The sequence below is a fragment of the Phyllopteryx taeniolatus genome, chromosome 4 (genome assembly GCF_024500385.1).
Source record: "Phyllopteryx taeniolatus isolate TA_2022b chromosome 4, UOR_Ptae_1.2, whole genome shotgun sequence".
Lineage (NCBI taxonomy): Eukaryota > Metazoa > Chordata > Actinopteri > Syngnathiformes > Syngnathidae > Phyllopteryx > Phyllopteryx taeniolatus.
The window spans coordinates 8,709,491-8,722,083 of NC_084505.1; the positions used below are offsets into that span (position 1 = coordinate 8,709,491).

Sequence of the window (12,593 nt, forward strand, 5' to 3'; positions counted from 1 at the left end):
CCTAAGCACGGTCCTCGATGGTGCATGGGAGTTCACCCAACCAGTCTAACAAGTGCTTTGTGGACTTGGAGCAGGTGTTGGACCGTGTTCCTCGGGGGATCCTGTGGATGGAGTGGTTGTGTGGCTGTATGATGTTCCAGTCATCCCGGACAAGTCGTGCGGGTTAATCAATTCCCCAAAACTCCCAAAAGACGAAGCTTGTACTCACAAGCTTCGTAAACCCTGTATTAATATATTATTAATGATAAATAATGAATGTATTTTGTATCAAAAAAATATTATAATATATATATATATAGTGAGGTTTCTGTGGAAAATATCCCTTACATATGGAAACTTTTGGAAAAAGTCCATTCAGTTCCATTGTATTGCACAGGGACGTTATGTCAAGCTTGTTAACAATATGGCGCCCTCTCCTGTTACTGTCCAAACTTTCTTTTCTACGGCTTTGATGTCTTTTCAAGTGGCGATTAACATCTTCAAGTCCTTACAAGTTACAACAGACGAAACAAATATACTTTTTTATTTATACACGGGTGAACATTTACCATAGAATTAATCAACATCAGGCATGTTTTGAAACCACGTGACGTAAAAAAATAAAATAAAAATACGACCATGCCATGGGGGCGTTGAAGAACTCATACGATTGGCTGACAGCGAAACACGTGACGCATGCTAACGCTAGCTATTGCTTCACCAGGAAACTGCAAAAATGTGGTACGGTACTGTTTACAAGAGCATCTCTGGTGATGACCTCTGCCTTTTACGTCCAGCTAATCCACGTTGATGACATAAAAACGCCGCTGAAGTTATTTTAAAGGACTCGTTCAGTTTGAGTCACATTTTGACGTCAGGGGTTTTTCGTTCACATCACAGAGAGATGGATCTCTCCAGGAGGAACGACGGCGACTGGCAGGGGATGGTCAACGAGGTAAAAACATGATTTAAAAAAAAAAAACCTCCACTATCGTTGGAGCAAGCGTGATCGAGGCCGAGCACTGACGTGACAACCAGAATCACGTTGTGACACTGATGAAGAGTGCTGATTGGCCATAATGCCGGTTAATTGGCTAAAATCAGAGTACTCCTTGCCTGCAGGGCTTATGCACAAGGAAGTTATTTTCGCCATACCTGCACAGCACTGTAAGATAATGTGGGTTTCCTCTTCCACAGTCTTTTATTTTAATAAGAAGCTTGAATTAAGGACAAGAACAATACAATTGTTTTTTTCTTTAATGATGAAATCACAAGTACACACTGCACAGTGCAACCCCAGTACTGTACGTGGAAATCCGTACAAGAGATCTTTTGTTAAAACAAGAAAGACGGTAGCTGAGTTTTCAATACAACATTAAATAGAACATCCATCCATTTTCTATGGGCTTACCTCGCCAGGGTCACCACAGGGTGAGGGGGCCTATCCCAGCTGGCTTTAGTTTGGGCGAGAGGTGCGACATACCCTGGATTGGTCGCCAGCCAATTGCAGGGAACAGGGGCGTCACTAAGTTTTATGGATAGGTGGGGGCTTAGCCCCCAGGAGATGCACAGAATGTGAGTGAATGTATTGCGCGAGCACCAAATTTCACAAAGCGCTAATGAAGACTCAGAAATTGCTTTTTTAACGTTTTTGGACTAGGTAAAAGTTCAAAGTCACCATTAGATTTATAGTTATTTTTTCCCAAATTTGTTTCATTTTCTTTCTTTTTTTCCCCACAATTTTTTACATTTCTTTTTGTTTTTCATTTTTGGGGTGAACCAATCCCAAGAAGCCTTATTGGTGGTTTATCCCTGCTTATTCAAGATTAATTTTTTTTTTTGGTTAAATAATTGGAGGGAAAAATATTAAACAACAAAATCATTTAGAGGGGCTGAAGCCCCCCTAAAATAGGCCGAACGACGCCACCTGCAGGGCACATATGAACAAACAAGTATTCATACCTATGGACAATTTAGTGTCTTCAATGAACCTAACATGCAGTTTTTGGGGGGATGCTGGGGGGAAGCAAGAGTACACAATTGGGCAGTAAAGTTATAAATACAGATGTCTTTTACTGCAGTGATTTATTTCATCAGTGCAACAATGAAATGTATGTCTGCCTCCACAATTCTGAGGTTTGGAGTTCGAGTCTTGCCTCCGGCCTTCCTGTGTGGAGTATGCATGTCCTATCCCCATGCTTGGGTTTTCTCTGGGTGCTCCGACTTCCTCCCACATTACAAAAACATGCATTATTGAAGACTATAAAACTTATTGTCCATAAGTGTGAATGTGAGTGTGAATGGTTGTTTGTCTCTTTGTGCCTTGCAGTTGGTTGGCGACTAGTTCAGGGTATACCCCCATCTTTTGCTCTTAGTCAGCCGGGATAGCCTCGCGCACCCTAATGAGGACAAGCAGCATTGAAAATGGATGGATGGATAGGACTGATTAAGTAAAAAAAAAACACCCAAAAAAATATTCATATTGAATCTGAATTTCCAGATGTATATGATTATTACGTTTTCCTCCTCTGTCAACATTACATTTATTTTGTGTGTAAATGTCTTTTGTAATGACATTAATATCCATGCGTTCGCAGTTCCTAATTTGTAAGCGCAAGTTGGAGAGCAAAAAAGAAGCTCTGCTAATCCTGTCCAAGGAGCTGGACACGTGCCAACAGGAGCGGGATCAGTACAAGCTGATGGCGAACCAGCTTCGTGAGCGGCACCAAGGACTAAAAAAGAAATACCGGGAGCTCATTGTAAGATGTGTGCAGACATCATAAAGATACACAAACCATGCAGTTTGCTTTAACACATTGTATTCTTTTAATTTCCTAAAAACAGGATGGGGATCCGTCTCTACCTCCTGAAAAACGGAACCAAGTAAGTTTTCAAACTCTATTGTAACAACATCACAGAAGCCCACTCCTGAGTTTGATTGCCCAGCTTTTATGGATTTCATTCACAGTCCAATGATACCTTCAAGTCCATTTAAAGTTTTGGGATTGCTTGTAAGGAATTTGTGGTCAGTCAGAACTGACAGCACATTCATATTCTCCTGTCGATGGAGTTGCGTGACATAGGCAATGTTTTATGTTTTCTAGTGCTACCACTAGGTCGACTATTTGAGCTAAATGTTTACATTTTCATTTAAATGAGAACGGTTCACACATTTCACATAAGTGCCATCTTAAATTTGGTTTGGCCAACTACAGGGTTCATTTGAAATGTCTCAGCTTTACCAAACAGCATTTTTGTATATTTGGATGCCGTGGAAGCCATTTGTGAAATGTTCCAGTCAGTGTGTTTGTGATCTCTGATCCTTCTTTACTTACAACCTTTTTTTTTTTTTTTTTTAACTGAACGAGTGTGCTCAGTTGCTGTCCTTCCAATTCCAAGGAGATACACAACTTTAAGTTAAACAAGGTCACCAAACAATTAATTGATTATCAAAAATCATTAATTTAATAATCAGTTAATTGTCAAGCAATCGTTGCGCCTCTAGTTTTGTGTGCAGCCAAATGTATTTTTTTTCCTTTGGCCAGATGAAACTTGACTTGACCCATCACCACAAATCTGTGTGGAGGGCGTGGCTTGGTCTGAGAAAGGGTGGAAACAAACAGAAGTTTGCTTGGTATTGTGAGGCCGTTAGTAGTGTTGTAGTTAACATAGTTACTTATGAGGCAGCTAGCATGGGATAGATTTCACTGTATTGCCCCATTCCAAATTACCCTATGATTGACGGTCCGCCTTCACCCTAAACCATTGGCATAAATTGAAACTCATGTCTTAGTCCTGAACAGGATTAAAAACCTAGTAAATTGGATGGATGGACAACCTGCCTTAGCCTGCCTTTGTGTGATCAATTGTATCAAAAGGTCACAATAACGATTTCGCTTATGACATCTTCCACAGGTGAATTTAGCTCAGCTACTGAGGGACTCGAAAGAAAAAAGCAACCGTCTCTCTGAAGAAGTGAAGGAGCTGAAGCAACGACTGGCTGAAGCTCAAGGGGATAACAAGGTGCGTGACGTCATTGCACACACACAGTATGTCAAACTCATATTATGTGGCCCACCAGAGCTTGACATGTTTATGGTTGTCTTAAAATAAAAACATCTATAGTCAAGAATTTTAATAGTATAGACTCCACAATATAGTCTGTTAACTGAATGGGTCAAATACAGTTGTCAAATTCCATGTTCGTGACATGTATGGCGAGTAATTAACAATTGTACTTCTCTAATTCCAATCCTAATCAAACATATATTTTCCAAAATTACATCTCCCATAATGCATGTCAATTTTGCGACCTGCCTCCCAGCCTCCTGGCAAATGGAAAATTAATTCGATAATCTCCAAGAAGAGAAGAATTGATGCAGAAGGAAGGCAGTTTAACAAAGGGTGGGAACGCAAGTACATGTTTGTGCTTCGGGGGGGCGATAGTCTGCCTTTTGTGTCATGAGGCAGTGTCTGTGGTGGAGTACAATATATGTTGGCATTTTGAAACCAGACGGATTTTTTCTGAACTTGATGAATGGATGAGGGGAACCTATTGCAGCATCGCCTTATCAGCCCTGAAACTTGACTAACATAGTTTTAAAATGAGACACCTCATTTTATTTGTGAGTCACTGACATATCCTACCTTTTTTATTGATGTTAATATATTGTTGTCTTATATATTTTATTGAGGAAAAAGTTGTTCCAGTCTGGTCAAATTAGTATTTCTGGTTAAAGCATTGTCAGTGCCAGAACATTCCATAAATGTTAAGCCTGTTTGTTCCACAACTTGGACTTTGTTTTAAATTTAAATTTCAGACCCTTGAGTGATTCAATTTGACACCCTTGACATGCTGCATCATGGGTTATATACAGTAGTATATTCACAAACATGTTGGCAAGTGACATTTGAAGTCTCCAAGGAGTGATAATACTCCGTTTTCTTGCCTCACAGCTCCTACGTATGACCATCACCAAACAAAGACTGGGAGACGACGAGGTAGGCGCTCGCCATTTCCCAGCGCATGAGCGTGAGGACCTGGTCAAACAGTTGGAAAGAGCCAGAGAGCAGGTAAGCATATCTGACCACTGTCAACCCAGATGACCTCTCGCTACATCGAGCTTTGTGAATTGTGTGTGTTGGGGTGACTGTAGAATGAGGTTCTGGAGCACGGCGTGAAGTCTCTCACAGATGAGCTTCAGGACATTCGAGCGGAGCGCGACGTGTTCCAGCAGAAGGCTCATCGCCTCAACGTGGAGATGAACCATATCGTTGGGAATGACGATGTTCGAATTTTAGATATTGATGCACTTTGCATGGAGAACAGGTTTGTTAGTGTTTTAAAAAAAAGAACGGTCCATGTTGAAGGTTTCTTCACGTTCAAGATTACTTAACAAGTTCTTACTACTTCAGGTATTTGCATGATCGGCTATGTCAACTTCAGGAGGAGGTGACCTTGCTCAAGACAAATCTAGCCAAGTACAAGGTAGATATTTATTTTCATGCTTTATATTACCTGCAACCACGAAATAAAAAAAAAACCGAAGAAAGGTTTTTTTTTTTCTTTTTTTAAACACATAAGACACATTTTCTACACATTCGGTGCAAATACAAGCGAAAACAAATTCAGATGCCCTTTTGTTGCCCAGATTGATTGCCTTCAACTTGAAGGTGGTGTCGTTGGCATTAGGTCACATTTTGTGCATGATGAAGGTGTGCACTTGAGCAGATCAGGATCCAAATCAGAGTCCTTCAATTTGGGTGGATTTGATAGTGGGGCCACTCACTTATTACGACAAATAACTCACGACTATGCAAATTGCTTGGGTATCCCCTCACTCACACTCTGGTCTTGTAGATGTTTATAATCCACATACCCACTCCCACCACACTTCAGTTGTACAGCCGGGTTCACGACCCTTATCCTGCATGCTTCCTCTCCTGTCCTTGTCCAGTTTTTCCCTCACAGGGTGTAGCACTACTGCCCCATACAACACTCATATCTAACATGTCATTGTTCTAGATATATAATTATTTACTTTCCTCATCTTGTTTACAGTTAATGTTTTGTCTTTTGTTGTCTTCTTTTCTCACTCCCCTCAAGAAACCTTGTTCTTTTTGACTGATCGATTCTGATCCTCAATAAATATCCATTCTAATACTAAGAAACCACCGGCGGCAGCTTAAAAACTCCAATGTGACACCGTAAAACTGTTCCGGCATAAAAGGGATCCAGATCTGCTTGGCCTAACAGCCGAACAGGGCAAAAAACAAACAAAACCAAAAAAACTTATAAGAAATGTGAACAGTGAACCAGGCACTTACTGGGCCCAAAATTCAGCCCGGGAATTCAGATGGAGAGGGCCCCGGTGCGCACAACCCAAGACAAAATGTTTTTCACCCCTGATGCTGCTGCTCTAGCAATAATAATTATAAGAGTTATGTTCTTAATACACAAAGGCAATCCATGTAAGAAAATGCCATAAATCACACACGCACCCACCCGGTTAGAACGGTTACGCTTTCTTATATCAGAGTAATCTCGCTCATTTGTTCAAATATCAAATAATATATAAGTATCTCTCAATTGCTGAAGGGTAAATCACAAAGTCAGGTCAAAGAGACCTGATCATTTTCTGACGCTGAGCAATAACAAGAATCAATGATGCTTGCAAATACATAAGGACTAAAGTATTTAACAATTTTGTGTACCAAATCATTTGCATAACAAATGCATGGTCTGCTCGGTTCAATATTGTGCGATTTTTCCCACTGTGCCCACCTGTTGTCGTGCTGGATCCTTCCTCCGCTGAACAGATCTGTCAGCTTTGCACATTTTGGTTCACATCTGGTTTGGGGCTAAGGAGGGGGGGCGGGGGGGGGGGTCGGTGAACACTTCAACGTGGAACTCATGAACATAATCATGGTTACGAGTTAAAAAGAAGCTAAGAATAGACAAAAACGCAACACACCTGGGATTGGTAAAACCTGTAAATATGTCACATCTCTGTTTAAGCAGCAGGGTTTACAGTTGCGGCTCATAGTCAAAACTTTCCCTCTGTTTACCTCATTTAAATGGCGAAGGGAGTTATAATGAGGGAAATTACGTTTGTTATTGCAATGGTCATCTGATATTACCTAATATGTAATATTGGTGGACTAGCCAGGGAACATTGACTACTGTAGCTTTAACAAATGCGTGCTTATCATTATACCTGCATTACATATCAAGTGTAAGTTAGACTTCATGACTGTAGGGGGCGACCGAGTTTTTTTTTTTTTTTACTTTTTTTTAACTGTTTTTCATACTATATTAAAACTCCTTTCAGAGTGCGCTGGAATGCAGGAAGAATGCCAAAGTTTGTGAGAAGCCTAACAGCTTTGCACTCACTGGGGTGCTCTCAGCTAAACAAGGTGTGATTTACTTCACTGTAAACTCATCTTACCATAACTTGAATTTTCTGGTTGAGAGCTGCAACATGCGTTTGTGTGAGTGAGGGAAAGATTGATGACTGTGTCTGGTGTGTGTGTTGTATATGCAGTGAAGGAGCTGCTGTCTGATGAAAGCGGGTGCACACTGCCCGTCACCGCCCAGTCCATCTCGGACCTCAAGTCTCTGGCCACCGCTCTCCTGGAAACAATCCACGAGAAGAACATGTTGATTCAGCATCAGCGGCAAATTAACAAGTACTTATTCTTCTCGTCCCCGTAAAAGTCTTTCTCTGCTTCACGAACATGTTTATTGATGAACCCCTTGCCTCCAGGGTTCTCGGAAGTCGAGTTGCAGAATTGGAGAAGAAGCTCAAAACATTGGAAACGTCTGGATTGTGGAGCCTGCCAGGTAGTTGCAAAATCTGTGATCACTCAGTGAGTGGCATTGAGGGAAATCCATCTGTTCAATAGTAATGATAGCGCAGATTTATAAATCCGCTTTATCTCTATCTAAGCACTGATTGCAAAGCCTAACGCTGCCTTGTCCTCTCACTTCATGTGGTTAAAAAATAAGGAATGGTGTAACTCACTATGTAACTTCTAATCAACATGCTGCTAATTCTTTTCTCTGCTTTTTGCATCTTGCTCCTAAAGGCCTCACTTACCATATCTCTGTGGGCATATGTGGAAGTATGTTTCTCTCTCAGTATTTAGTTGCTGCACAACCTGTAAAAAGTTGAATAGCACTGTTCTCCTTCACAATAGAGGGAAAAGACTCCAACATCTGCAACTCTCAGCCACCAGCCACACCAGGTTAGCGATATTAAGCAGAAAGATGTCTATTCCCTTGTCACGTGTTATTCAGCGATGCATTGCATGCATGTGCTCACAGGAGAGTCAGAGCGGAGTTCATCAGGCCATCCAATAAAAGAGAATGAAACGCCAGCAGAACTTCCCGACTCGTCGCTCTCGTCTTCCCCTTCAGCCAAGGAGGAGCCATCTACACGTCAGAGACGAAGCACGCCAAGCGGCGATGAGCTTTGTGAAGGTGACCAATCCAAGGATGACAGCGGTGCAGGTGATGTCTTTCCCTCCTTAATAGACGTGAACACACCCCTTCTGTCAAATCCCTCTGAACGACCGTCTGTGACATCTAACCTCACAAGAAGAGAAAATAATGACGAAGAGGGAGTGGAGAATGTCGAAACGGATTGTATCATAATAAAGGAACACGTCCATATTTCAGCACATGCCGCCGCATCCATTCCCTTCGCAAAGGAGGAGGCCGTTCGGCAAGATCAAGAGCTTTCTATTGGGGCAGACAATAGAGCGTGTTCTGTTTGACACGCACGAGCTTCAAAGGGGAGGATAACACCCAAACAAGACAGTTGCGCTTCCACACTGGCACTGTATATTCCAGGATACTTCTAGAGGCTGCTATTTACTTGACCTACAGTTTGTTTAAGGAAGCACCTAATGATATACAATGATAGTGCTTGAAAGCAAAGAGTCACATAGATTGTTACTCTTTGACAAAACTTCATCTGACTACAAAGCAAGCAACCGGAGGATTTTCGTTAAGTACACAGAGTTTCATCCTCAAAGTGAATTGTTGTTGATTTATATGTGGGGTCCAGCACCAAAATGTTTCAAATAATAGCCACCATTCAGAAACTGTTTGACAATATGGTGTCCTTGTAAAAGTAAAACAAAACTACAATAGTACTCAAAGAATGCTCCGCTGTGGCCTAAACAGTTACATAATATTTTAACAAGGGAAAGGAGATTATATATCACACTTTTGCCATAACGCAATCTGGAGCAGATCAAATTTGATGTTATTTTTTTCTCATTGTGTAAGATAGATTTTTGGAAATTTCCAATTAATTTGACAAATTAATCAATATTGGAAAAGTATCCTCGGTGGACAAAAAGCACCATTAAAACAAAGCTCAAATAGTTGCAGTACCTGTGTAATTTATTCACAATATCGTCATTTGAAAACCACTTTGAGTGCATTTTTGTAGATTTTGTCATTTACAGGCATTTATTAGTATCACTAAACAAAATGTGACTACATTGTTTTGAAGAATATGCTTATGTATAATGTACACCAGGGGTGGCACTGGATGAACAATTAGCACATTTGCCTCACAGTTCTGAGGAAGGGGGTTTGACCCTTTTGTGACAAGTAGTCCACTATACTGTATTTCATTTAAGATCGTAACCTGTTTTTGTCATTGTACAGGTACGATGACATTTCTGCAGAGCAATTACCAGCACTGGTCCTTGCGTGTGGTGAAAAAGCTAACTGGAAAATATGTTATACGTTTCTGTGTAGAAAATGTATTTATTTCTTCAAAATAAACCACTTTTCACACATATTCCTAGCAAAGCAAGAAAAAAAAGGATTTGTATCCAAAATGCTTTTATGATTGACTTGGTCAGCTTGTTTTTCATTTGTCAGACTAAGTGCATGCAGCAGAAACTTCAAGAATACAATACATGACTACAAATCTGCAATAATGCCGAGTTAAACCCGCCGCATGAGCCTATTGATCACCCTGGAGTACATATTCCAGAAATTGGGGGAGGTAACCCCAATAACGCAGCAGCCGAGCCTGCGTCCTGCATTTCCATGAAGCAGACTGCCAGCGTCCCCACCAAGGCCAAAGTCATCCTTCTTCTCATGAACCACCACTGCTCTTCCCAGCACAGACAGACTGCCAAAAAGCATGGCCTCAGACTCCAACAGTGCAAGAATTTTGCCTTGTTGGGGCGCAAAGTGTCCAAAATCTCCGGGGTGGTTGGGGTGACTAACACCTCGAGGGTTGTAGTGGCCCCCGGTGGAGTCGCACCCCTGCTGCAGGTCTCCATACTGATGAATGTGCACAGCCCTGGGCTCTGCCTCGCTCCCCACGGGGAATCCATGGAACCGGAGAAGGACTTTGAGCTTTCCATGAGGATAATCCTGCTTAAAGAGCACTTGGCCGTAGACGTTGGGCAAACCATCAGCCAGCGAGGAGCTTGGTTTCATTTTACATGCTGCATACAAAGTGCCATTGTTCTGCCAGACCTCTGCTGGAGCCAAGGTGTCGGTGTTGGCTAAGGCACACTGACAGACGGACAGCACAAACAGAAGTGACGCCCCCACAATATACTTTGGCCTGGAAGACATGAAAACACCATGTGACATATAGTAGAAGAATCATCACACAACCATGGACTGTTGAACACAGCCTATTCCGCGGTGCTGGTTGGAAGCCATATTCTTTAGCCCCTCTCCTCAAATAATGTAAATTATGATTATTGTAAAAAAAATTATAGCCACTTTTTTATGCAACATCTTTACATTCTTAACTGTAATATGTGTAAAAATGTGAAATACCTCATAATAATAGCACTAAAATGAAATAACCTTGTGACAGATATATATTGTAGAGCTATCCAGGAGTGTTAAACTCATTTTTGTCACAGGCCACACTGTAGGTTATGGTTTCCCTTAGAGGGCTGTTAGGACAATGAAACCATATAAATGTAAAACCGCCTCATCATATCAGTATTCACAAAAACATTTGATGGATAACTACTTTTGAAATATGAAGTCAAGGAAAACAATTTGGTCCGTTATTGTTAAATTTATTTTGGGCTTTGATAACAAAAAAATGCTTGCAATCTCTCAGCGTTATTAAAAGTGAAGACGGTTTGCAATTTTGGATCAGGTTTTATCCAGAAACATGAAGTAGATGCACATGATTTGCTTTCGCAGGCCACATAAAATGATGCCATGATACTGAAGTTTTATGAGATTACCTGATTGACTTTTGAGGCATTCAAAATCTATATCTTGCAGTTCAAATCATTTTATTCAGTACCAGTACTAGAAAACTAATTTTACAAATACTGTATGCACCAACAACAAATAAATGCAGACAAAAAAAAAAACAGTTGTACGTGCAGCATTGGCAGTTATGTATTAAATGTATGTTATGGAAGGAAATGATGAGATGGTGTGTGAAAAACATATATACCACAAAGGTAAACTTTCCAAGTAGAGTGGACATAAAAAGATTTTGCGCTAAAACTTGACTAAGGCCCCAATTGCAGGTGACGAAAAACAGCCCCAAGGCATGATCCTGTCACCACCGTGCTTCACTGGCGCTTGGAATTATGGCTAAAAACTTCAACCTTGGTTTCATCAGACCAAAACACATTTCCCCACATGCATTTAGGAGATTCCAGGCGTGTTTTTACAAAGCCGGACCTGGATGTTTTTCTTTGTAAGAAATGCCTTCCATCTTGCCACCCTACCTCGCAGCCCAGACATCCAGTATGAAGACGGGAGATTGTTGTCACATGTACTAAACAGCAAGTACTTGCCAGAAATTCCTGCAACTCCTTTTATATTGCAGTCGGCTACCTCACAGCCTCCTGACCAGTTTTCCTCTCGTCTTTATCAATTTTGAGGTCCAGTTCTTGGTAGCTAATGTCACTGACGTGACATATTTTCTCCACTTGGTTCTACAATGCCATGAAAATTCTTTTGTACCCTTATGCTGACTGATCCTCCGAACAGTGAGACCCTTGATGCTGTGGACACTCTGGGGCTTGTGCCGTAACATGTGACTATACAAAAATGTCTGGAAAAACACTGAATGTGACGTTGCTTCTGAACACAAATGTTAACTTAACCCCAGTCAAAAGAGGGTAGCGTGTGCCCACTTGTGCAACCACATTATCTCAGTTGTTTATTTTTACGTTCCCTCTCAAAAAGATCTTTTTTTCCCCAATTGACTGGTATAAATTATGGATTACATCAATGTTGGAAAAGGTTCAGAAACAATCTTTGTCCTCTTTTTATTTTTTTTTATAACACAAAAACCTGGAATTTAAACAGCTTCCAGTCGCTCCATTGTTTAAGTTAATAATCAAATGAAATACACTCACCAGTATTGATGCATTGTCACCAAAACTGAGAAAGAGCTACCGAGCCAAATAAAAATGCAATTTCAGTCGGGAGTTCGTGCTGCAGGGACCGTGTGGGGAAAACAAACAAACACACAAAAAAGAGATCTTGTCTTGTTTGGTTTGTCTTGTGTAATAAGCGCGAGTCAGTGGGCGTCGCTTGCTGAGGGCGGAGTGCAGACCTTTTGGCTTTTGCTTATTTCTATTTAACGTTG

At 41.1% G+C, this 12,593-nt stretch overlaps 2 protein-coding genes across 3 annotated transcripts; one reads left to right on the forward strand and one right to left on the reverse strand.

Moving 5' to 3' along the window:
* Positions 1–598: 598 nt before the first annotated feature.
* LOC133477503 (coiled-coil domain-containing protein 149-like) lies at positions 599–9,705 on the forward strand. 2 transcript variants are annotated; one of them, XM_061772318.1, is made up of 14 exons: positions 625–720; positions 880–934; positions 2,577–2,738; positions 2,824–2,862; positions 3,895–4,002; positions 4,936–5,052; positions 5,136–5,308; positions 5,395–5,467; positions 7,311–7,395; positions 7,524–7,668; positions 7,746–7,822; positions 8,068–8,103; positions 8,179–8,226; positions 8,306–9,705. In XM_061772318.1, the coding sequence occupies exons 2-14, from the start codon at positions 884–886 to the stop codon at positions 8,755–8,757; spliced, it is 1,566 nt and encodes a 521-aa protein (XP_061628302.1). In that variant the 5' UTR covers positions 625–720; positions 880–883; the 3' UTR covers positions 8,758–9,705. The 2 variants fall into 2 exon arrangements, with proteins under 2 accessions (XP_061628303.1, XP_061628302.1); XM_061772319.1 differs by lacking the exon at positions 8,068–8,103 and having other exon boundaries at positions 599–934.
* Positions 9,371–12,550, reverse strand: LOC133477506 (extracellular superoxide dismutase [Cu-Zn]-like). Its single transcript, XM_061772321.1, has 2 exons — positions 12,361–12,550; positions 9,371–10,580 (listed from the first exon to the last, which is right to left on the reverse strand). Exons 1-2 carry the CDS (start codon positions 12,372–12,374, stop codon positions 9,947–9,949), a joined length of 648 nt encoding a protein of 215 aa, XP_061628305.1. The 5' UTR covers positions 12,375–12,550; the 3' UTR covers positions 9,371–9,946.
* Positions 12,551–12,593: the final 43 nt, after the last annotated feature.

Bases quoted from the DNA above. Each gene is read 5' to 3' on its own strand.
- LOC133477503 (XM_061772318.1), top strand. From the start codon at position 884: ATGGATCTCTCCAGGAGGAACGACGGCGACTGGCAGGGGATGGTCAAC. The intron at 5,468-7,310 runs GTAGATATTTAT...AACTCCTTTCAG, and splicing joins CAAATCTAGCCAAGTACAAG to AGTGCGCTGGAATGCAGGAA. The intron at 7,823-8,067 runs GTAGTTGCAAAA...TTGCTCCTAAAG, and splicing joins TGGATTGTGGAGCCTGCCAG to GCCTCACTTACCATATCTCT.